Genomic DNA, 24,357 nt, shown 5'->3' on the forward strand with positions numbered 1-24,357 from the left:
CGACCCAGGACACGCTGGAGAGACTATGTCTCTAGGCTGGCCTGGAACACCTCGGAATCCCAATGGATGAAGTGACTGGGGAGAGGAAGGTCTGGGCTTCCTTGCTAAGGCTGCTGCCCCTCCGACCCGGCCCCAGATAAACGGAAGAAGATTGGTGGATGGATATGTATATATTCTATTAGATAATACAACTTATGGTGCAACCTGGACACATCGTCAGTGACCCTGCCAGGGTTATTGGGTGTTTCGGGTCTTAGCCAGACACTCTCGCCCAGGCACCCCAGCCTGGGATTGGCACTGTGTCCCCCCTCCTCAACCAGCGTGAAGCCTTTTCAGCTGATCCCATGATGTTGATGGCTCTTCGCTTATACAGTCCACAATTGCCAAGGAGCCCGATAACACGGTGTAAGAACCTGTCTGCAAAGCCCCTGAAGCCCACCTCAATAGGCTCACAGCTGGCCCTCCGCTCATTGCTCCGGCATTCAGCCATGAGATCTCCTGCGCTTCATCAATCCGGTCCTCCCAGGGTACTGTCAGCCCAAGGAGCAACATCTGCTTGCTGGCTCCAGACATCTGCACCTTGTCTGGCTGGAGTGTTGTAGCTGCGATGTCTGGGAATCGCAACCGCTTCCCTATGTCCACCAGGAGCTGCTAGTCCCTTTTCTTTGTTAGCTGGCCCACCTGGGTCTTCTTGGAGGGTTGAGGTTTCTCCCCTGCTCGGACAAAGGAGATTGTGCTCCGGGTTTGATGTTGCCGCTTGCTGGTGTTGATGCCAGTGCAGATTGCGCCTGCTATTGCCCACAGGACTCAGGTGTGGCGCCACCTATACCTGCTATTTCCCAAGGCTTTTGAGCAACAGTTGAAAATCGGTTCTAATGATTCTCATTTATGACAAAGCTGACACACAGTGACGGAGGTGAACGGGTTGCCAGGGCTTGGGAGGACATCATACACTGATTTGACCAGGAATTGGAAGTGGTGTGGCTCCGCTTTCTAAAGTTTGGTCCAGGTGATCTTCTGGCCAGAAATGTCCTCCCACTTTGTCTAGGCCTCTTGCTTACCACTCTGCTGAAGCGCCTCTCTCCCCCCTCAGCGTGAACCCTGTCCTGGATAAGCTTTCGCATTTCCTGTCCTTTGGTTCTGATATAGCATGTGATATGTATTTATACACATACACACATATGTATAATATATATATATATATATATATATATATATATACTGGACTGTCTCAGAAAATTAGAATATTGTGATAAAGTTCTTTATTTTCTGTAATGCAATTAAAAAAACAAAAATGTCATACATTCTGGATTCATTACACATCAACTGAACTATTTCAAGCCTTTTATTATTTGAATATTGCTGAATTTGGCTTACAGCTTAAGAAAACTCAAAAATCCTATCTCAAAATATTAGAATATCATGAAAAAGTATACAAGTAGGCTATTCAACTAATCACCTGAATCATCTAATTAACTCGAAACACCTTGCGAGGGTTTCCTGAGCCTTAAAAACACTCAGCTTGGTTCAGTAAACTAAATCACAAGTATGGGGAAGACTGCTGATCTGTCTGCTGTCCAGTGGACCATCATTGATACCCTCCATCAGGAGGGTAAGACACAAAAAGAAATTTCTCAAAGAGCAGGCTGTTCACAGAGTGCAGTTTCAAAGCATATCCACAAAAAGTCTGTTGGAAGGGAAAAATGTGGCCGGAAACGCTGCACAACCAAGAGAGATGACCGCAGCCTTAACAAAATTGTGAAGAAGAGCCACTTCCAGAATTTGAGGGAGCTTCAAAGACAGTGGGCTGAAGCTGGAGTCCAGGTATCAAAAGCCACAGTTCACAGACGTGTCCGGGAAATGGGCTACAATAGCCGTATTCCCATGGTCAAGCCACTTCTGAACTCAAGACAACGGAAGAAGCATCTGACTTGGGCTATGGAGAAGAAGCACTGGACAGTTGCAGAGTGGTCCAAAGTCCTCTTTTCAGACGAAAGCAAGTTTTGCATTTCATTTGGAAGTCAAGGCGCCAGAGTCTGGAGAAAGGCTGGAGAAGAGCAAAATCCAAGTTGCTTGAAATCCAGTGTGAAGTTCCCACAGTCAGCAATGGTTTGGGGAGCCATGTCAGCTGCTGGTGTTGGTCCACTGTGTTTCATCAAGTCCAGAGTAAATGCAACTGTGTACCAAGAGATTTTAGAGCACTACATGCTTCCATCTGCTGAAAAGCTCTATGGAGATGAGGATTTCATTTTCCAGCATGATCTGGCACCTGCCCACAGTGCCAAAACCACCAGTAACTGGTGCACTGACCATGGCATCACTGTCCTTGATTGGCCTGCTAATTCCCCTGACCTGAACCCCATCGAGAATTTGTGGGGTATAGTTAAGAAGAAGATGAAAGACACCAGACCTACAAATGCAAATGAGCTGAAGGCCGCTATCGAAGCATCCTGGGCATCAATAACACCTCAGCAATGCCACAGGCTGATTGCCTCCATGCCACGCCGGATTGATGCAGTAATCCGTGCAAAAGGATTCCCAACCAAGTACTGAGTGCATCAATGGACATTTTCAAATGTTTGATTTAGTTTTGCTGTTATAAAATTATTTTTTTTACTTGGTCTGAGGAAGTATTCTAATATTTTGAGATAGGATTTTTGAGTTTTTTTCAGCTGTAAGCCAAAATCAGCAATATTCAAATAATAAAAGGCTTGAAATAGTTCAGTTGATGTGTAATGAATCCAGAATGTATGACATTTTTGTTTTTTTAATTGCATTACAGAAAATAAAGAACTTTATCACAATATTCTAATTTTCTGAGACAGTCCAGTATATATATATATATATATATATATATCAATGCCTTTAAAGTTTGTATTCAAGTTTTGAAAGCAAAATATGTTTTGCTTTAAAAACGTTAGTTGTCATCTTCACATAATGAAACATATGTGTTTGTTAGATACATGTGGAATACATATAGTTTTATACCACCGTATTTTTGTGCATTGAAAGCTAAACATATAATATGTAATATAAAATATCCTAAAGATAGTTTTGCCCTTGTACATTTTTTTTCACTTTTAATCATACTACACACAATAAATCAGAGCAGATATTAGCTTTTTCAGAATATATTTTATTCTTATTTTAGGATATATTTTCCTTTTCGAACAATACAATGGTATTCAAAATATAACAGTTTTGTGATATGGCAAATAATTTTAATCATTAACAAAGAGCGACGTTCCTTTTAAATCTCACTATAAACCCTCTTATTTGTCTGACTTTGGCACCTAAGCACTTTCCTCCCCCAAAAATTAAATTAAGAAATACCCCACCCTTTTCCAATGTGTGATTCGAATTCACAACTTTTCCTTGTTGATCTTGAATGGGCCGGCGGGCAGACAAAGACCCCCTCCCCTACCCCTGTATCAAACAAAGCATGACAGCAGCTTCAACGGAACATGAGATTAGTTGGGTGTTAAACTAAGAGGCATTACTTGGCTTTCTCCACGCCCGCCGTTACGTAACCAGTCTGCAGTACTCCCAACAGGTACAGCAAACACATACTTACCTTGGCACTTATAACTAACATGACAAGATATCCGTTAGAGCACAATAACACTGAAGTATTATACAGTATTTATAATGCGCACCTTAAAACCCAAAATTTTCCAGAAATTTGAAAGTGTGACTTATAATCCAGTGCGTATTATATACTAGAAAACACAGTGGATAAAATTAAAAATGCAGTTATAATAACATGATACTGCAGAGGGTAAGTGTTCTGCCTTTGAGAGACATATGAAGTGGTCTTTATGCGCCCTTCTATGGTTAAAATGTTAATTATGCAAACATGCTTGTTCAACCAATGATGAAAAGGGTTCTTGTCCTAATCAATTTACAATAATATTAATATTTTGTTGTCCTTAATTTTCAGGGCCTTGTCAAGTATTTGATAGCTTTTCATTCAATGGTGTGTATTTTTTAATGATTAATGCATGTTTAATCAAATAGATATCAAAAATTGGTTTACAATTATTTGTGCCAGTGTGCGGTCACTGTTCTGCCTTTGAGAAACATGTAAATTGGGTTTGGAGCGCCCTCTTTTGGTTAACACAGAGGTCAGAAACCCAAAATCTTTAAAGCGCCGTATTGGTCCAGAAACCATTTGCTGAAACTAGGGTCCTGGTTGAGGTTGAGCCAAACGGGAGTTTTCCACAAAAACAGCGCAGCTAAAAACATTCTGTTGTTTTTAAAGGGGCAGTGTTTTATATTTGCTCACTAGATGTTGCTGTGATGTGTAGTGGAAAATGAGTCTCTGGATGACTTCAAACTAAGGAGACTTAAAGTGAGCAAAAAGCACCCATTTTCTTACAATTTTTTACACAGTCTTTCTTAAAGAAAGACTAAAAGAAGGGATAATGATATTCTTTAATTGGAATAAAAATATGGAAGAAGAAATAAGATAAAGAGGCAAGAATAGGGAAAACTTGATTGAAAAGGAAAGTAGGGAACAGAAAGCATGGCGATGAAGAAAAAGGAAAGAAAGACAAGAAAATTAACAGATAAAAAGATGAAAAACAAAAAAAGGCAATTTTCTCTCTTTATTTCATTTGTTTTTCTCTTTTTTTAGTTTTTCATTTTAGTTTTCCTATTTCCCAAGTTTGAATTTTTGTCTTATTTCTTTTTATCAAATTTATCATTTCTTTTTTTTCTTTTTTCTATTTCTTGAGTTTTACTTTTTGTCTTATTTCTTTTTTTTCATTTTTATCTTTATTGTCTTTTTTTCTTTGCTATTTTAATTTTGTTTTCTCTTTTTTTTCTTTACAAAAATAATAAGGTGCGGTTTGTCACTTTGAGTATTTTGTCTTCTTCCGTCATGATTTTAGCACTCGTTTTCAGCGGCATGACTGAATACAGCAACATCAAGCGGTCAAAAGATACACGCTGTCCCTTTAACTTTCCTATAAAGCCAGGGGCTTCTAACTACCATCAGCCACGACTTTGAGACCCATGGTTTATAGGCTTTGTCTCGTGTTTCTCCAACCATATCAAAAGAAAAAAAAATATATATATGTTCGTTGCAAATCCTTTTTCCTAGAATTACATTTTTGTGGTGAAACTACATGTCATAGTGTTAATTTATGTTCTATAAAATAAACCCTGGCTCTTAATGTAGTTTTAACTACATGCACCTTATACCTCTTTGCACCTTATGTATGAAATATTTATAGCAAAGGACAATTTTTGGAGGTGTGCCTTATAGTGCGGTGCGCCTGGTAGTGCGGAAAACACGTGTGTTTGTGTGTCTATAATACATTCAATGAGTCACTGAACAAGTACAAGAGATTACATTTCATACACTGCTATTATATACATATATATATAGTTATATTTTAATACTCCCCTTCACAATTCTTGCAGGTAAAATAAGAAAAATATTTCCTGTGTCAAATGTTACTGAACGATCAAGTATTATTTTTCTTAGTGTTGTATATATTTGTCCCTATAATATATTCCTCTACGCTGCAAATATTTTACTTTAAAAAATGTTGAGTAAAATATCCGAAAAAATTGGAATACACGACAACTGTTTTCCACCGATACTATACAATCTTGCTTCCGGAGACCGATATCAATATTTTGTTGTCGTCATGGCAATTCATGATTATTCATTCGAGTGTAACTATTTACTTCTTGTTGTATCTATTCATTTAGTTGTTATTCAGTCTCTACATTATTTTAAGTGGTGTTTTGAGTTTATGGTTAGGACTGGGATTGGCAACCCAAAATCATAAAAATGTTTGAAGCTGCAAAAAAAATGAAAATCTTTTTACAAAAAATGAAAAACCTATTATAAGCCTTTTAAGGAAGTCAACACATGCTGTATACATATAATAATATAATAATAATAATAATTTCCTTTGTATTGTCATTCTTTGTAACAATGTACACAGAACGAAATGTCGATACACCTGACCCGTTGTAGCGAGTCGATGCAGCCGCAGCCAACAGAGGGCGCCGCCATTATACCAATTAGGTATGTCTCGGCCGAGGCGCGAACCAGCGACCTCCCAGTCTCAAAGCGGGCACACTACCATCTAGGCTATATACTGTGAATGTTTATATTCATTGAAAAACGATTGCCCTACTACAGAAACCATATCATTTTCCATTATCAAACATTTTATAAAAAGCGCAAGGGTGCCACTAGAGAACGCCACAGAGACACAAAGCTATTGATTGACAACCCCTCTGAGTTAGGAAAAGGCCTAAAGTTTAATCAGTATGTGCCAGACCTGATCTAGACAAAAGGCTGGTGAAAGGCAGGGATTTTTTTCCCTACCTAAAGTTTCTTTTTTTTCATAGTCTGTCCTCCTACTATATGTTTGTCTGCCATTTTGACTGGGGACTTGTGAATCAAGCAGCTCATTTGTGTCCGGAATATTCTGTAATAAAAACCTCAACAAAACTGCTCATCTCCAGCGCTTGTTTTACCCGTCTCACAACACGGCTGTTAAACGAACACACAGGGGCAGAAAAGTCCTTCTTAACTTGGTGACCCCGACATGATATATTTTATGCTGAGATGGTTACTATTTTCATTTTTTTTAACATTTCTGTCTGGATGCCAGGCCTGAAATGCCTTTGCCAGCTGTGCGATGAGCAAGTGTGCGAGACGTCGGCGGCAGGCGCCTGCTGGAGCTCGGTGATGCTGGTGGACGGGCGGGAGGAAACCATGCGGTCCTGCCTATCCCCATCTCAGATGCAGGGTCAGTTTTACTGCTACAGCCCCCCTAGTATCTCCAATAGGAACTGCTGCTTCACCGACTTCTGCAACAACCAGACGCTGCACCTACACCCAGGTAAGCCAGAAATACCCGGTCTCACCCAAAAGTTTTAAATACAATCTAAGAGCAGCTTTCTGAAATCAAAGTCTTGCCCCTGCCATGCTATGCTACTGGCGATTTTTGTTTTCCTTTGGAGGAAAATGGCGCTGAGGCATCGAGTTTCAAGTAATATTTACTCATTTTGGCGCTCGGTGACCAAGCACTTCCTGTGTGCAGGGCTCTAAAAACTAAACGTAACGTCGGAAAAATTTTTAGATGCCCTTCCGAGATGAGAAATGAGTTGATGTTCGTGCAAACATGTAATATCATTTAGTTTATAACAGGAGAAAATCAGGAGTTTTGAATGCTTACTTGATGAGAATGAAGTCAGGTATACAACGCTTTTACATGTACTTATCACTTGTGCTGGTTTCCTGACTATTCGAGTCAGCTAAATACGCAAAAATGGCCGAAGGTCCGTGAAAATTTATACTAAAAAGCAAAAATACACTCACATTAAAAAAGGGAGCAATGGTGTTATGATAAATAGTCTCGGATCCGGTACACTGTGCTCTAAAAAACAGGTAGTTTGGACAATACTTTACAATATACATAAGATTTTTTTTTTTTTACCCTAAAATCAAACAAATTCCTCCATTTATACATCTGAATTGAACAGCGGGGAAATTTACATGCGACAGTTCCCTTTCTATATCATTTAAATCCTTGTCTAGTCGCTCTTGATCCCTTTAATCCTCGAGGAACGATGACAAGCAAATGCAATTTGTTCCTATACTGTGGCAACCACCGATGACAACAACAGAGAAGATGACACCTTACATCTGTTTGGCAATCTGGCCCAATTCTCCATTGCATTGTTCATGGGGATGTCATAAAGTCCCCTGTCGCCGTCGTCCCGAAAAACAGTAGCCCAACTACATACGAGATTAACCCATCCACGGATTGACTTCATATCTAGAATTGTTCATATCTCAAATGAATTTTCCTCATAAGAAATAATTCAAAACCAATGAATCTGTTCCGGGCCAGCCAAAATCATCCATGCTAACCCTAAAAAGCTGAAAAAAACACATCTTCCTGATGACTAAAAACCCATACAATTAGTAATCAGACATAAAAATACTCTAATGAGATACATAAGATGATATTAACATAATTGAATGTAAGTTTATTATAAGAACTTACCATGGAGAAAATCGACGATTGATAACGAACATGTATCTGTTGTGATGGAGGAGCATAATTACAAAAACAACGCAAGTGGAGCATCTGGTCTGTGTAGTGGGAAACGCATATGCTAACTGGGAGCCGTCTCGAGCACTCGGCCATCTAGTGGTAACATCTAGAAAGTCTCTTGACTTGAATTTTGTTTAGTATGCTGGGCAAGTTATTTGCTTGAACGACATCTAGCTAGGTCCGATTGTGTGGAAAGGATCCACATTTTATGGAAACCTGCCTTCATTCGTGTTTTCTCTCGGCGCAGTATCTTGAATGGTCACATGAGTCGTCAACATGTGAACTACAGTGCCGTGGAAAAGTATTTCTCCCTTCCTGATTTCTGCTTTTTTTTTTTTTTTTTTACATATTTATCACTTACAAAGGTTTCAAATCATTCAACCAATTTTAATATCACCCAAGGAAACACAAAATAGAGTTTCGCAATTTTGATTCCATTTATGAGGGCACACGAAAAAAACTGGTAGAAAGTGACCGAAAAAAAAGTAATCAAACCATTTTCTCAACCGCATCAAGCTTTCTTATTCCACTTTCATTTCAAATGAAACGCCTCGCCTCTTCATTACACTTTACACCAACCATACTAAATGGAAGCACGAGATAGAAAACAATAAAAAATGTCAAAGTTCTTAGCGCGCTGGATATACAGTATGGATACAGTATAGAATGTTTACACACGAACTGGGCAGAGGAATACGGATTTTTTCTTCGGGGTGGATGCTTGGTGACCTCTCACAGCGCAACACGCCGGTAGCAGCGGAAAGAAGCACCACAGTAATGTTATGTGTTCGGAAAAAGGTGCACACAATACAAAATCTAACTTACAGCAATGTCCGCATATTTTTCGACAACCCGAAAAAAAATATTCGTATTAACCGTTTTTCGTAACTCGAATGTTCGTAAGTAGGGGATCGTCTGTACTTGAAGTGTAACAAAAAGAAACTGCAAACAATATGATAAAATAACAATCAGCAGTATGCAATATAAAAGAAGTTTATTAAATCAGATCTAACTCTAATGGTCCATTGTAGAGATGGGAATTCTGACTCTTTTTATTTAAAGAACCGGCTTTTTCGGCTTGGCTCACCAAAAAGAGCCTGCTCTTTGCGCTCCCAATTGGCTCTTCAGGTTGTTTTTGTTGTTTAATTCATATATTACGATTGAGTGTGTATTATTATTAATGACTTTAAAGTGGGAAAAATAAACCAGAATTAACGCTTAAACGTGAAAAGCAAAGGAAAATATTTTTACATCTACCAAGAAATCGATAACATATAAAAAAACAATTTCAACCTTTTTATACTAAACAAATTCAAAGTCAACAGCACTGAATCCCTGAAAAAATGCATTTTGACCAATCATAAGAGAAAAATAGTGTTTCATAGGTAACCAGCTCTCGATTGGTGGGTAGTCGACTCCCACTTCCAGGAGACGGCTCAAACGACATGAGTCTGTTGCAGCACCAGCCGTCCTTCGCCTTTTCTTTCAGCGAATTAGTAAATACTGTATTCGTTATTGCTATCCTACTACATGGTAGTCGCTATTTTAAATAGGGACATGATCACAAAAAAAACGTGACGAAATTAACTGGGAAGAGAGCGGAAAACCAAATAACGAACCAATTTTGACCGTCAGTAACGGCGAAAAAAGTAATTAATTAGATTACCCTGTTACTGAAAAATTTTAAACACTGGTAATGAGTCTTTCAAGATGCTGTGGTGGAATTTTGGCCCACTCCTCTTTGCAAAATTGTGTCAAATCTGCCATATTGGAGGGTTTTCTAGCATGAACTGCATTTTTTTAAGCCACACCACAGCATTTCGATTGGATTCACATCCGTACTTCTATTTAGCCTCTCCAGAATCTTCATTTTGTTTTTCAGCCATTTTTTTCACAAAGGGACAGATAGGCTTCATATTTGTGCCTTAAAAGGAATCAACATTTTAAAACTGCATTTTGTATTTCCTTGTGTTTTTTTATGTGATATTAAAATGTGTTTGATGATCTGAAACCTCTGTGAGTGATACATTTGCAAAAAATACAGAAATCGGGAAGGAGGCGAATTCTTCTTACGGCACTGTATATGACTAGGAAAAGAGATGAAAACGGTTTCAGGTGTGCCGAGGACTGCGCTGTCCTGCAGCCAATGACGTTGAAGCCAAATGCTTGATGCTAATGGCGTTAGCGTAGCTTTAAACTGCTAGAGTCACCCGCTGTTGCATTTCCCATTCACTGTGGCCTCCGCAAGACGAGTGCACCACGTTCTTGCTAACATCCTGTGACGTAACAGCACCAGCCGTGACACACGCGTTATAAATACCGCACAATCCAAGCAAATGCTAGCTAGCAGCTATAAGGCTGAAAGGATTAATTACACCTGAACTTGAATGACAGTAAAAAGGTCAGCAGGGAGTCCTTATTGTTTTAGCACACAACATTTTGTGCTCTTTATTTGAATGACATTAAAGTCAATTCCTTTTTACACAACCGGATTTTCACTCTCACTGTTTTATGAGTCAATCCCTAAATGAAGGCGTGATTACATAAGAAGAATTAAATAGCTTTCACTTGCACTCTAAATATTGATTAAAAATGCAGTTATAAAAGGAAAAGCCTAGCTCTGGTTTAGATCAGGGGTCTCCGATTAGATTGAGTGGAGGGCCACTGGAGCTAAAGTCCAGGTAAGGTTGGGCTAAAACAAAAGAAGTATGGATGAAAAACGTTCTTAACTGTCTTTTAGAATAATTACATGCAAATAAGATTAATGTGAAAATCAATCAGGAATAAATGAATTATGAGTGTGAGTTGCACTTAAAGGGACAGTGTTTATTATTTATGCACCCCTTGTGGTAAAGAAATGCATAATGCATAAAAAAAGAACATTGATTTGAATAATTAGCAAAGTTGATTATACATCAGATAATGCATTATACTTCATTCACTTTTGGTGAATGTGGCTTTGGCCAGGAGGATTTGATGTCATCAGGTGGCTACCAAGATCATCAGGTGTTTCGACCCTGAACCACACCCCCGCGTCCTGTTGGCAAGCTAGCAAGCGTGGCCAAAACACTGCTCCTCTCTTCTTGCTGGCTTCCACCTAAGCTCCTCCTTCCTGGTCCATAACCAGCAAGAGGTTAGCCTGTGAGCTGCTTATTTCCTCTCCAACCCTGTCACTTCCATGGCTGTGAGCATCCTCCACATTGACTGGGCAGGGACCTGAGGTGGGAACAACCAAGCCTGCCATCCTTTCCCCCTGCAGTCATGCGAGAGGCCCTGATATTTGTCTCTTTCTTTCTGACGCGTCCTCACAACCCTCTTCCCATGGGACTGTCAGTTCTATGAGGATGATCCTCTCTGGCTCTTCGAACCACATTACCACATCTGGACATAAGGTCGTCTGGACAACTGAAGGAAATTTCCGTCTTCCCCCCAGGTCTACCTTGATTTTCCATGACCTGGTCTTCTGTAGTAAGTTGCTTCTTGTTGTTATGGTTGTTAATGGCTTTTGTCCTTCTCGATCAAATATGATACATGGCATTGTTTTCCCATGGTTTCCTATTTCTTGCATCACTCCTGCTCCAATGTGTAAGTGTGGCACCTCCTGGATCTTCCTTGGGTGAAAGCTACTTCACACCCTTACAGAACATGCACCATGGTACCATTTCTTCACAAAGCTTGCAAAATAGGCTCTCCCTTAAGCCCAAAGTTAGATCGTGTCGGCAGCTTGTCATAAACCAATCTTAGCAGGAAAGAGATGCAGAACGGTTCCAATTACCGTAGAGGGATCTTTCCTTTTTTGGATAGCGGTGTCGATGGACCAGTTTTCCGTCATGTATGAGGTTATCTTCTTCGCCAGTGTCGAAAAGAAGATTTGGCCTTACACATTTAATAGTGAAAGTGTTTTAAACTGTTCTATGGTTGAATAAGTTCTCTTCTTTTGGCACAAAACAGCCTTCTGCCTTTATCCTGCATAATAATAATGCCCTTCTTCCAGGTCTTTTGGAGAAACTTCCAGTCTCCGAAGAAGCTGTGGGCATTGCTTATACACCTTATAGGGTATACCACTTGGGCAGATCCTGTTCTGGTCTTTTTCACCACCTCTTGGACTCCCTTCCAGGATGGTTTGCTGATTTTGAACTCCTTTCCGAGGGTGGTGATGCTGTCAATGTTGGGATTGGCATTAAGGTCCTGATATCTGTACTTGTCATTGTAGGTCTCCCTCAAGAACGCCTCCCCAACTTTGCTAGGACTGATTAGTGGGCGGCAGTAGCTCAGGAGGTAGAGCGATCGTCTTAGGATTAAGGGATCCCAGTTCGAATCCCGGCTTGTCCGTGTTACATGTCGAAGTGTCCTTGGGTAAGACATTGAACTCCCAATTACCCCCAATAAGCAGGTTAGCGCCTTACATGGCTGCACAGATCACGGCCGCTATTGGGAAATGTGAAGCACAATGTAAAGCGCTTTGGGAAGTCATTGACTTGAAAAGCGCTATAGAAATGCAGATCATTTCATTTCATTTCATTAGCCGTCCAGATTTTGTTTCACCTAGCATTGTTCTGGTGAATTGGAAAAGGTCTATGGTGAACGTAGCTCTTTTGTTCTCCCTATCTTTCCTTCTCCTTCAAATGCTTTCTGCTCTTCAGAGTCTGCTGAGACGCTCCCGAAGTTGATTCGTCAGATCTTTGATATTGTCCCTTTTGTCAGCCGGGGCTCTTTTAAACTGTTTATTGAGTGTTTTAATTTTTCTCCTTTAGGTGTTAGATTTCCCTCTCTTTTCTGCTCATTTTATTTGATGTTACCCTTCATATCCTCTGGTCCAAACGCTTCCTTGCCAAATTGTATTTTATTGTTTGTCTTCATTTTTCTATTTACGTTTGCCTCTTCATTTTCCTTTGTTTTGCTTTTTATTTCCTTTTTTCTTCCCTTTTTCTTTTTGACTTTTAGTTTATCTTTAAAAAGTAACAAGGTGCGGTTTGGTCACTTTGCATCTCCATAGTTTTTTATTCTTGTGATTTTTGGCACGCGTTTTCAACGTGCGCATACATCAACATTTAGTTGTCAAATGATACATAATTGTCCCTTAATTTTCATATTAATGCCTTATATACCATCCTAAGAACTGCAGTTGACCCCCGGGCCACAGGTTTGAAACCCCTGGTTTAGATAATTTCCTTAGCGGTCAGGATGTATCAAAAAACACTTAGGGCCCACAGCTAAGTAGCCGATTCCCATGGTTCAGGAATTTGCTACTTTTTTTCTCCACTGTTTCTTTCTTTAACCACTCATTATTGTATTATTTGCGAAAAAAAACTCATCCAGTAAAGGTGCAGAGGCATGAATATCGTGCTCTTAAGATATAGTGCATGCACATTCTGCCGGTTTTCTTTAAAAGTGCACCAAGAAGTTGTTAGCTACTTGGCTGCAGGTTATGGCTACCGGTATTGCTAGCTGCTGCGTGTAAATATAGCCTGCTCCATCCTTCAGTTTCACTCAGCTTGCATGGCTGAGTTCCTTTATACAGAATCCAGACATTTGACAGATCGTTTACTGGCCTTTTTAGTAGCTTCTCACACGAGCGGCTAAAGTTAGCCGCATACACCAGCTCTGACCACCTCCAGCTATTTGCTCTTTTCAGCCGGTGCGGGCGTATCCATCTCACTCAGTAGTTTTCTTAGGGCTTCTGTAGTGGGTCTTCTTTGAATCCACAAGCTTCACCTCCATTCTACGCAGACCTTGTGGTGAAATACTACTGTACACTGTGACTTTAACTTAAATAAACTTGGATGAAGATAAAGAATCCTGTTTTTTTTCAGTACTTGAGTGAGGGAGGAAAGCAGGGCTTGATTTGGGTAAAAGGTTGAAAATGTTTCAGGAAAGTGTGATGGAGTTCAAGTGCACTTTCGTGCCGTCTGTGTGTTTCGGGCGACCAGCCAATTTTAGCTGGCAAAAGACTGAGCACTGTTGTCATAGCAAGAAACCTATGACCCAACTTTCTTCGTTTTCAACACTGAGGGGAAAAATTTTTGAGTTAAAGCTTTAAAGCATTAACTTTGACATTCTTTAATTTGCAGTCAGGTAATTAAATATTAAGAAGTGTTTCTGTCAAAATTCCGCGATTTAACTTTGAGTTAACTCTTTGAATTGACTCTTAGGTTAGAGCTTTCAAATTTTGAGTAAAAGTTTTAACTTAGACAGCATTAAAACACTGTTATCATGGAGTTTTTTGTTTAATCTTTAACAATGCTTTACAATGATGGTTAAAGGTGGGGTGTGTGATTTAAAAACTTAAGGCTGCAATCATGACTTTGAGCCAGGAGATGGCAGCTGACTAACCCATAATGTGCATGCAAGTACAAGGCAATTCTTAGACGTGCTCGAATTGACTTATTGACCATTTTCACTTTTAGGTGAAAGCTTGAGACTTCTATGACTATGATTTTTAAAACTGTGTTGACACTTATGTTGAATCTTCGAAAGCTATTTAAGTGTTAAATAAAGCTCTTCAGTTAAAACTGATAAACTTCTTCGACTCTCGTGTTAATGCTTCAAAACTGCTATAACTCTTGAGTCAAATCTTGAAAACTGCTTTGATTCTAAAATAAAGCGTCAAGACTGCTTTGACTCTTGAGTTTTCGCTTTGAAACTTTAACTCTTAAAGCTTTCAAACTAGTTTAACTTTCGAGTTAACTGCGGTGGTTAGCGCTAGTGCGGCACAGTTCTGAGGTCATGGAATCGTACCGTCCTGTTTGGAGTTTGCATGTTCTCCCCGTGCTTGGGTGGGTTTCCTCCCACATCCCAAAAACATGCATGTTAGGTTAATTGGCTGGTTCTAATTGTCCCTAGGCGTGAATAAGTGAGTTGTCTGTCTCTGTGTGCCCTGCGACTGGCTGGCAACCAGTTCAGGGTGTCCCCTGCCCACTGCCTGAAGATAGCTGGGATGGGCTCCAGTATCCCCGTGACCCTACTGAGGATAAGCAGTGCAGATAATGGATGGATGGATGGATGCTTTAAACTGCTTTGCCTCTTAGTTTAAAAAATTTAAACGACTTTGTCTCTTAAGTTAAAGCTTTTAAACAATTTGGACTAAGTTAAAGTTTTTAGAATGTTATGATCCTTAAGTTAAAGCTTTAAGTTTAAAACTACTAATGTTTTGGAGTTTAAAAGCTAATATGAGTATTAAGTTGAAGCTTTTAAACTATGACGACTCTTAAATTAATTCATAATTGCTATGAATCTTACGTTAAAGCTTTAACACTGCCATAGCTTTTGAGTTAAAGCTTTTAAACTGCTTTAACTTTTAAGTTAAAGCATTTAAACTACTTTGTCTATAAGTCACAGTTTTAAAAACTTATGAATCTCAAGTTAAAGCTTTAACAGAGCATTGACTCTGAGTTCAAGCTTTAAAACTGCTTCAACTCCTATTTTAATCTGTAAAACTGCTTTTACTCAGGCGTTACTTCAAAGTTTTTCCTTTTTTTCTTATTTTCCCTCTGTTAAGTATACAATAGAACATCCCCGTGTATAATTTAAATGTTCTCTTTTCCTCAGAGCGGCCTTCGAAAAGCGGCGAGAGAAACGACAGCCCACTGGAGCTGGCCGTGGTGATCGCGGTGCCCTCGTGCCTGATATGCGTTAGCGTGGCGCTTGCAGCATTAGCATTGCAACGCCAACGTTGCGGCTACTGTCGTGCAGGCAAACACGACCCGGAGGAGGCAATGGACCAACACATGCTCATGTCACCCGACAAATGCCTCAAAGATCTCATTTACGACATGAGCACTTCAGGATCTGGATCAGGTCGGCCTCCTTTCTCTTAATCATGTCGATAGCGTAATAATTTTGGGTGACATTGTTTATTTTTGTTCAGTGTTCAGCGCGTTACTGGAAAAAAATAGTTACGGCTACTTCATATAAAGAGTTACTGGTTACTTCATTGAAAGATTATGGTACACCCCAGATTACTGACACCTAAATATAGTTCGTTAATCTAAAAGTAACAAATTACCGTTTACGCTAACATTGAAGCTGACTCCCTAAAACTGCTTAAAAATATCCACATAATAAAAGAAATAGAAGAAAACGTGTATGCCAACCTGTGGAAGCATTGAATCCTAACTCAACCGAGACACTTCATTTCCATTTTGCCCTTTATCTTTAAACCACTCAGGGTTTTTTTATCCATTTCTGGGTAATGTCCAAAATGTTTTCCTTTTTCACCATTCATTCCAAATAGTTTCCAAAATCAGCACTCTTTTACTGTGAACGATGTTCTCACGTTTGCCCCATTGATTTTGTTGTTCCTGTATAAGTCACACCCGCCTCCCTGAGCACCGACTGCCATTCGCTGCTGTTGACACAACTGAATCAGCCTGTATAAATTGACCCCATGATTTCAGTATTCTATTTAATAGTTGTAAATTAGGCTTGGATGTGAGTTAATATTGCAGAGAGAATGTCAGAATACCAGTAAGGAGATTTTCAGTGTCTTTATACTCTTTGCTTGAGAGAGTACCCTTGTAACTGTACTTTGCTGTATTTTGTATGTTCCTTAAAACAAAACCACCTTTTTTTTAGAAACGTGATTGCCGTTGCGTTGCTTGTGCATTAAGGGTCGTATGCTACTTTGAGAGCGAAGAAGAAACAGTAAAATAACAGAAATCATTGTGATCTGCTTTTAGAAATTAGCAGAATAACACACTATGTCATACTGACGGTTGAGTTACAAAAAGTTATTTATAACGCGTTACAGTACTAGTTACCGAGAAAAGTAATTACGTTCCAGAAAGGTTTTTCTTTGTAACAAGTTACTCCAACACTGCTTCTGGTGCAGGGCTCCCTTTGCTAGTCCAGAGGACGATAGCCCGGACCATCGTCCTCCAGGAGAGCATCGGCAAAGGTCGCTTTGGGGAGGTTTGGCGAGGAAAGTGGCGAGGAGAGGACGTTGCCGTCAAGATCTTCTCCTCCAGGGACGAGAGGTCCTGGTTCCGAGAAGCTGAGATCTATCAGACCATAATGCTCAGGCACGACAACATCCTGGGATTTATTGCTGCTGACAACAAAGGTATGGTTTAGCTCCCCCTAGTGGCACACAAAGATGAACTATTTAGAACAGGGGGCTGAAAGTTAAAGGTAAGATGGAGACTAAGAAATCCAGAGTAACTTGACCTAGGACCTCAGGTATCAAAGCTCGATTAGTATTGGTTTATCCAGGTGTAAAATTTTGCAATCGATGAATATTTTGAAGCATTTCATAAACGTGTGTAAAATGTGTGCTTCAGATAATGGCTCTTGGACTCAGCTGTGGTTAGTGTCCGAGTACCACGAGCACGGCTCATTGTTCGATTACCTGAGCAGCTACACCGTGTCGGTGGAAGGCATGGTAGTCATCGCTTTGTCAATAGCCAGTGGGCTGGCTCATCTCCACATGGAAATCATCGGCACGCAGGGTACGTTGATGTTGAAAATATTTGAACTGCAAGCTCAATTTCTGTTTTTGTTTACTGTAATCCTTTGTTATCATGGTTAATGTTGTCTAGAACCCTTTCGTGAAAATAATGCCCCCCAACCCCCGTTTAACACGCACACTTGCCAACTGAAGATAATGTATGCCATTTTTATAGTTTATGGTTTTTTCCGGTGTGAAAGAAAAGAGCTGAGACGCATGAAAAGCCGGTCCCGGCTCTCAACAATAGTTGACTGGGGATATTGGATTGCAGCCATACGGGTGCTGTTCATGTTAGGTGGAAAGAGGGGGGAAAACTTCCACTACGGAAGACGCAAATTTCTCTGCTAGATGGATTGCTGCCAAAACAGTGCATTTCATTTTAAAAGGGTCAACAATAGCATGTTTCAGCAGCTCGAATTGAAAAAAAAAGTGCTGTGCCGGCCCCTGCTCTCAGCAAAAGTGGACCGGAGATAACGGGTTGCGGGAGCAACTGTGCATTATAGGGAAAAAATTGCACAGAACGGGATGTCTCCGGACAATTATGACTTCTGCAGGTCCCCACTTGCAGCAATATGAAATTGGGAATAATGAATTCTGGATGCACGAGTGCAGTTCCTTTTTAGGTGGAAATACATTTGTCTATTCATTATATGCATTATATTGGAGATAATGGCTTGCGTGCTCACGAGTACAATTCACTCATTGGTGGACAAAACTGAAAAAGAAAAACTCGTCAAGCATGACAAAAATGCACTCTGCCTGTCCCCGCTCGCAGCAATATGCAATCAGGGATAATGGATCGCGCAATATTTTTCAACCTGTGATGCAGAGGCCTCAAAAATCCAACCATGAATTAGTGAAGGATTGGAGCTGATAACAAGGAAATTTCTGTATAAATTTCGGTAACCTGACCTTGTGTGCCATTTTCAGGGAAACCAGCTATTGCTCACCGAGACCTGAAGTCAAAGAACGTCCTGGTAAAGAAGAATGGAACTGCGGTCATTGCTGATCTGGGCTTGGCCGTCAAACACGACTCTGCCAATAACAGCGTCGACATCCCCACTAACAACAGAGTGGGCACCAAGAGGTGTGTACTCTTTATCTAATCCAAATCTGAATTTATTTATAAATTCCGATTTGTGTGCAGGTGTGGGTATTTTTGTGTGCTTGTGTGGGTGTTTCTGTGTGTTTGTGTCTGTGTTCGTATGTGGCTTATAGCCTCCAAAACAGCTGAACCGATTTTTGTGAAGATTTACACAGTTGTACTTCAGGCCTCCGGGAATGTTTTTGCTAGGTTCTGTGTCAAGGCACCCCCAATTAATATCAACAATACGGATAAACTTTGTTGTGGCAACCCAAGGTCCCACCCTACAAGGTAGCCTGTACTGGGTGGGCTGACACACCCTTTCTTATCGGGCGAGGTGTGAAGCACCTATACCTCCTAGTACAATCAGTGGGTTACCGGGAGTGGTCACACCCTAGGCCAATCTCTTAATTTAATGTATTTAAGGACAACTGCCCAGAGAGAAGGGAAGATCACCTAGCTGGGGAAGAAAGAGCACCAGTTTTCCAAAATTCCAGGGTAAGCAGCCAGTGGCTGAATCTTTTTTTGGTAAAGAAAGAAGAGGAATTCCCTTTTGCTTGGAGAGAAAAGAAGTCAAGACTGGACGGAACTATGATCTGTCGGGGTGCGCTTGAAGGCAGGCCTGATTTTTTTTTCAACTCTTTGCTCTCTCTGCCAGACAACAGGAGGCCTACCGCCGGTTAGAGAAGAACCTTTGTTTTTTGGACCTCATCTCCCATTTGCCCAAACCATTTTTTAGTAGACCACTCTTCTTTTGTTCAAATCTGGAAAGATGTCTCTTGATTGTGTTTCCAAACCTGCCTTTGATTCCCTGGGTCGCCACACAGTATACAAATGTCTCTGGAAAGGCATGCAGCCATGTGACCCTCCAAAGTGGCTCCCTTGTGCTTTTTCAACAATCCACCGCCGTAACAACCTGGCCCAAGGAGAATCCCCAGCGACAAATTCTGCTTTTTTAAAATTTTGTTCATTTAAAAAAATATTTTGGTATCTCTATCTTACTCTCGAGCTGTTTGTCTGTCAGTCCGTCTCTAGTTCAGTAAAATTCACCTAACCCACTTCTATTCTATAGCATATGAATAACCTATATTTTATGTTGACAACATAAGGGGTCATAATAAGCCGTAGTTTGCAATAGCCTTTGATATGTGCAGCCCTTTGAGTCTCCTTGATTAAGGGCTATACAAAAATGACTTGACTTAATACGGTAGCTATGGAACGGATCGAAACACTAACATCAAGGGAATACTGTATTTCACCAAAAGTAAATTTAGCATGGTGTCTTCCATAACAATGAAATTATTCTTATTCTTGGATCTGGAAAAAAAAATGTCAAAATGAAATTCTATGGTACCACCAGGTTCAAAACATGAGGAAGGTCGTATGTGAGCAAAAAGATGTATTTTATGTCTAAAAAACATTCCACTGATGATAACAACAATTTTCCCTTTTTGATTTGTGGAAGACCACACCTGTCTTGTTTTTGAGATCTTTGGAATATCTTATCTATCCAACCATCCGTATTTAATCTCCACCTCCCCCTGGTGGGCTGATGGTATCTGTGTCATCCTCAGGCTCAGGTCTTCTAAAATGAATGGGCAAAAAAAATGACTTGATCCCACTTCCTCTCCAGGTACATGTCCCCCGAAATCCTGGACGAGACTATCAACACCAGCAATTTTGAGTCCTTCAAGAGGGCGGACATCTACTCGCTGGGTTTGGTCTTCTGGGAACTGGCCCGCAGGTGCTCAGTCAGCGGTACGACGTCGATTCCAATTTTCTCACAAGTTTCTAAAACCGACAAGTCAAACTTCTAATATATTGTTGCAGGACTTCACGAGGATTTCCAGCTGCCTTATTATGACCTGGTGCCTTCGGATCCCTCCTTAGACGACATGAGGAAGGTCGTTTGTGAGCAAAAACTGCGACCAAATATTCCCAACCAGTGGCAGAGTTGTGAGGTGAGACGTGAGTAATGGCCACAAGATAGCGCCAACGCCACCACTAAACGAGGGAGTGATTTACAAAAGTACTACACTGAACTGTATCAATTTATCAGCAATTAATTTTACAATATATGTTATAATAATTTGTGGTAGAGTAAAACTAATTTATTCTGGGGCACAAAACGGTGACATAGGAACACATTTCTATTATCCAGAAAGGACTTTGGGATTACTGATATAAACCCCTACCTGCACATCACTGCTTGTTGCCCTGTTTCTTAGCAGTCTGACTCAATAGAATAGCATAAAATGAAAAAAAATTGTGCGCGGAGGGGGGCTGCAATTTGAAAACTTAAGGCTGCAATCTAAGGGATGGGCAGGGCATCTGTATGATGCGGCAGGGGTAAACCAGTGAAAGCTTTCTGGCCCTGCTGTTGAACAAAAGAGTGTGTTGTGTCACCCTGACCCGAGTGACATGGCCGCTTTTTTATGTCCCGTTTCATCTGGAGGGACGAAAGCATGACCAACTTGGGTGCCGAGGTGCTTAACTTGTTTGGGTGTTTGGGCATTTGGGTTCGCCAGGATCCGAAAAAAAAATTGCTATTTCCCTTTTTTATTTTCTTTGTTTATTGTGTATGCGTTTGTCTTGCTGTTGGTCACCCTCTTGAGGGATATGACCAAGGTAGATAGATAAGGCTGCATTCGTGTTTTGCATGCAGGTACATGGCAATTCTTAGACACGCTCGAATTGACTTCTTTTTTCACCTTTTTTAAAGGTTTTTACAGGCCTGATAATAGCCGATGCGCACAATGGAAAATAAAGTACAAGGGCTGTTTGTTATCAGTTCGGCAATTCAATCTTCAAGTTTCTATTTTTAGGACACCTCAAACTACGCACCCCACCTTGAAATACATGGAAAGTGTTGGTGCTATCAATAATAATCTGAACAACAATTAATCCATAATTATTATTGTTATTAACAGGGTTGGGTAGGGTTACTTTAACTGGATTACTTTCAATTACTTTTGGATTACTCCAATACCAAATATGCTAATAAAAGACAAAAGAAACTAAATATGAATAAAATGACTAAATTTTGTGCAGGCTTGGGGAGTAACAGAATACATGGAAGGGCAAAAATGATGTTGGCAAGCTGTTTGTTTTTTTTTTAATTTTGTTTCTGTCGCATTTTATGTTAGTTTTGCCGGAGATCAAAGAGATCAAAACAAGGAGAGAAAGCTTACCACGTGTTGTGAGTCATAATTGTATTCATATTTAGTTTATTTTGTCTTTTATTAGCATATTTGGTATTGGAGTAATACAAAAGTATTTGAAAGTAATCAAGTTAAAGTAACCCTACCCAACCCTGGTTATTAATGATAAAATAAGGTAGTATTTTTCCATTAAATTGCATTAAAGAAATTGGAAAATTGGCTTTAAAAGCAGTTAAAAGTGCTTTCATTTGACCATAAAAATGTGTACCAACCTTGTAAGTTATATCAGGCCCTTTGAGGACAGCCTTAACGCCGATGTGGCCCTCGGTAAAAATGAGTTTTACACCCTTGCTTTAGCATGTCGACAAGTCCAACTCGGCCGCAGAAGGTTTTGTGCATCCAGAGCGTTTTTTTTAACATTAGATTGTTTGTACATAATGTAGGGTGGTCAAGCTGCTTTACATACATATACAACTAAGACTGCAAGGTTTTCGAGTCACAGGCAGTCACAGGCAGAAAAGGGGGAGGGCGACTGTTAAGCCAATCAGAATGCAGAACACTATGCACTATGTTGATCGTCAAAGTAGTGAAACCATGAAATGTAAACCGTCATACAGCGAAAGATTACTGTATCGCTGATTCTTATCAAGTGAGATTATCTTAGCTTTACACTTTCGTAGCTGTAAAACAAATACTTCTGTTGTTTGGCTAGGCTCTCCGCGTGATGGGCAAGCTGATGCGAGAATGCTGCTACGCCAACCCGGCCGCCCGCCTCACCGCATTGCGAGTCAAGAAGACGGTCGCTCAGCTGTCCTTCGACAGAGACCTCAAAGAGTAAACGCCAACTTCGCGAATCGAACCGCAGACTCTCGCCCGAAGTTGTCATCGGTGCCAAAGCAGAGACAGCGCTAATTTAGCACCGTCTTTTTAGGCAGGTTGTACCAAAACACGATAATGTATGAACTTTTGCTACCTCGTTAGTTGAAGTGCTGGGAATGTTGCTCCCGGTCATCTTCTTGTGCCATCATGTTGTTATATTGTGAAACGTCACTGACATGTAAAAAAAAAAAACGTTTTTTTTTGGTCTTTTTTTGCTTTTATGAAGTTTTTCAAGACAAAAAAAGAGACACAGAAAAACATTGTTACAATATAAGTGATGTTACATTTTTGAACCATTTCTATAAATTGGGTTTTTTTCAACCGATTTTTTCCATTAAAACATAAATCTTCAAAATGCAAACACTTCAGTCAAACATTAAAAAAAATAATAAAGTTAAAACAATCTGTTGGATTTCAACTTCAAGTGAATTAAGTCATTCAAGTGAATTAAGTCATTCAAATAATATAAATGATTAAAAAAAAGTTGTTAAATCAATTCAAACATGCACCAATTAAAGAAAAAAAAAAAAATATATATATATATATATATATATATATTATATATAAAATATTGTAACAATTTAATGGAAAAATACTACATTTATTTTATCACATATATATGTATATATATATATTAATTATTGAAGGGTTTTTCAAAAATACTCTTAAATAAATACAATAACCCTCTAATAAACCAACCGTGTCTATAACAAAACATTACTTTCTTTTGTCATACTAATTATGCTTACAACTGTGCACAATCTCCAGAGAGGTAAATTAAATAAAAATAGTCGTTTCAATTAAACATTTCACAAATTTTTTTTAAAAATATTTAATCACATTTTAACACTTATTAAAAAAACTTTCAATTTTCAGGGAAAATTGTATTGGTAATGGGAGGATTTTCGTTCTAATTTTATTATTTGTTTCTTTGAATGTTTACCTTAAAACAAATAATTTAGAAAAAAATATATAGTACAAAAAAATAAAATAATTCAAAATGGGGTGTAACACTTAGATGCCAAAGGGTGTAACTACAACCACCTAGCAAAATTTGGTCGCAAAGATGTAAAAAATACGTTGAAAGGCCTTTTTATTTGGTTAAAAAGTAAAAAATATATTTTTGAAGCTAAAATTGGACCACTCTCGAAGTAAACATGATTATTTTGGGATGGAACATCCCAATTTTCTACGTTTATTATTATTTTTTTTACTTAATCAAGTCTATAGAACGAACTAGACCAGATTTTGCCTAAAATCCAAGGTCTCCAAAAAGGGAGGCGCATTATTTTCATATTCAGAGTGGTTATTTTACCATTGGAATGTTTAGAAGGTAAAAAAATGACCAAAATTGAGATTTTTTTTTTTACCTGACAGCGACGAAAAGTGAAGTAGCATACGATTTGCAAAGAGTAAAACAGCCATAATTTTTTTTATGAAGAAACCTCTTGACCTGTTATTGTGCAGCCATCTGGTCATGTTAGCTCACTGTTGCCTCTTGAGGAACGTTTTGGAATTGCAAGATGAATCAAAGAATGTCCACCGAAAAAAGGAATTGTTTATTTTGCACAGTCAAGAGCAATCTGTTGCTAGTTTTTGTACACAGACCGACGCTTATCCATGAATGTGATTTTTGTCAAGAACCAAAGATGCCTGTAACAGACAAATTTACCTGGGACATTGGAAAAGGGTTTCAAG

At 39.5% G+C, this 24,357-nt stretch overlaps 1 protein-coding gene and 1 long non-coding RNA gene across 2 annotated transcripts in view; one reads left to right on the top strand and one right to left on the bottom strand.

The window, feature by feature from the left end:
• acvr1c (activin A receptor type 1C) overlaps positions 1–23,184 on the top strand; it is a 29,338-nt gene extending 6,154 nt beyond the window's left edge. The window contains exons 2-9 of the mRNA XM_088352187.1: positions 6,639–6,869; positions 15,639–15,887; positions 16,921–17,151; positions 17,369–17,536; positions 18,466–18,622; positions 20,253–20,377; positions 20,450–20,580; positions 22,493–23,184. Coding sequence (XP_088208313.1) covers positions 6,639–6,869; positions 15,639–15,887; positions 16,921–17,151; positions 17,369–17,536; positions 18,466–18,622; positions 20,253–20,377; positions 20,450–20,580; positions 22,493–22,618 — 1,418 coding nt within the window. The 3' untranslated portion in view covers positions 22,619–23,184. The remainder of the gene's footprint in view (positions 1–6,638; positions 6,870–15,638; positions 15,888–16,920; positions 17,152–17,368; positions 17,537–18,465; positions 18,623–20,252; positions 20,378–20,449; positions 20,581–22,492) is intronic.
• LOC148352819 (uncharacterized) lies at positions 13,918–24,104 on the bottom strand. The gene is made up of 3 exons (XR_015852630.1): positions 24,030–24,104; positions 22,754–22,830; positions 13,918–14,097 (listed from the first exon to the last, which is right to left on the bottom strand). It is a non-coding gene; the product is annotated as an uncharacterized LOC148352819 (long non-coding RNA).
• Positions 24,105–24,357: the final 253 nt, after the last annotated feature.

This window comes from Urocampus carinirostris, chromosome 14 (genome assembly GCF_059441175.1).
Source record: "Urocampus carinirostris isolate Australia breed hairy pipefish chromosome 14, RoL_Ucar_1.0, whole genome shotgun sequence".
Taxonomy (NCBI): domain Eukaryota; kingdom Metazoa; phylum Chordata; class Actinopteri; order Syngnathiformes; family Syngnathidae; genus Urocampus; species Urocampus carinirostris.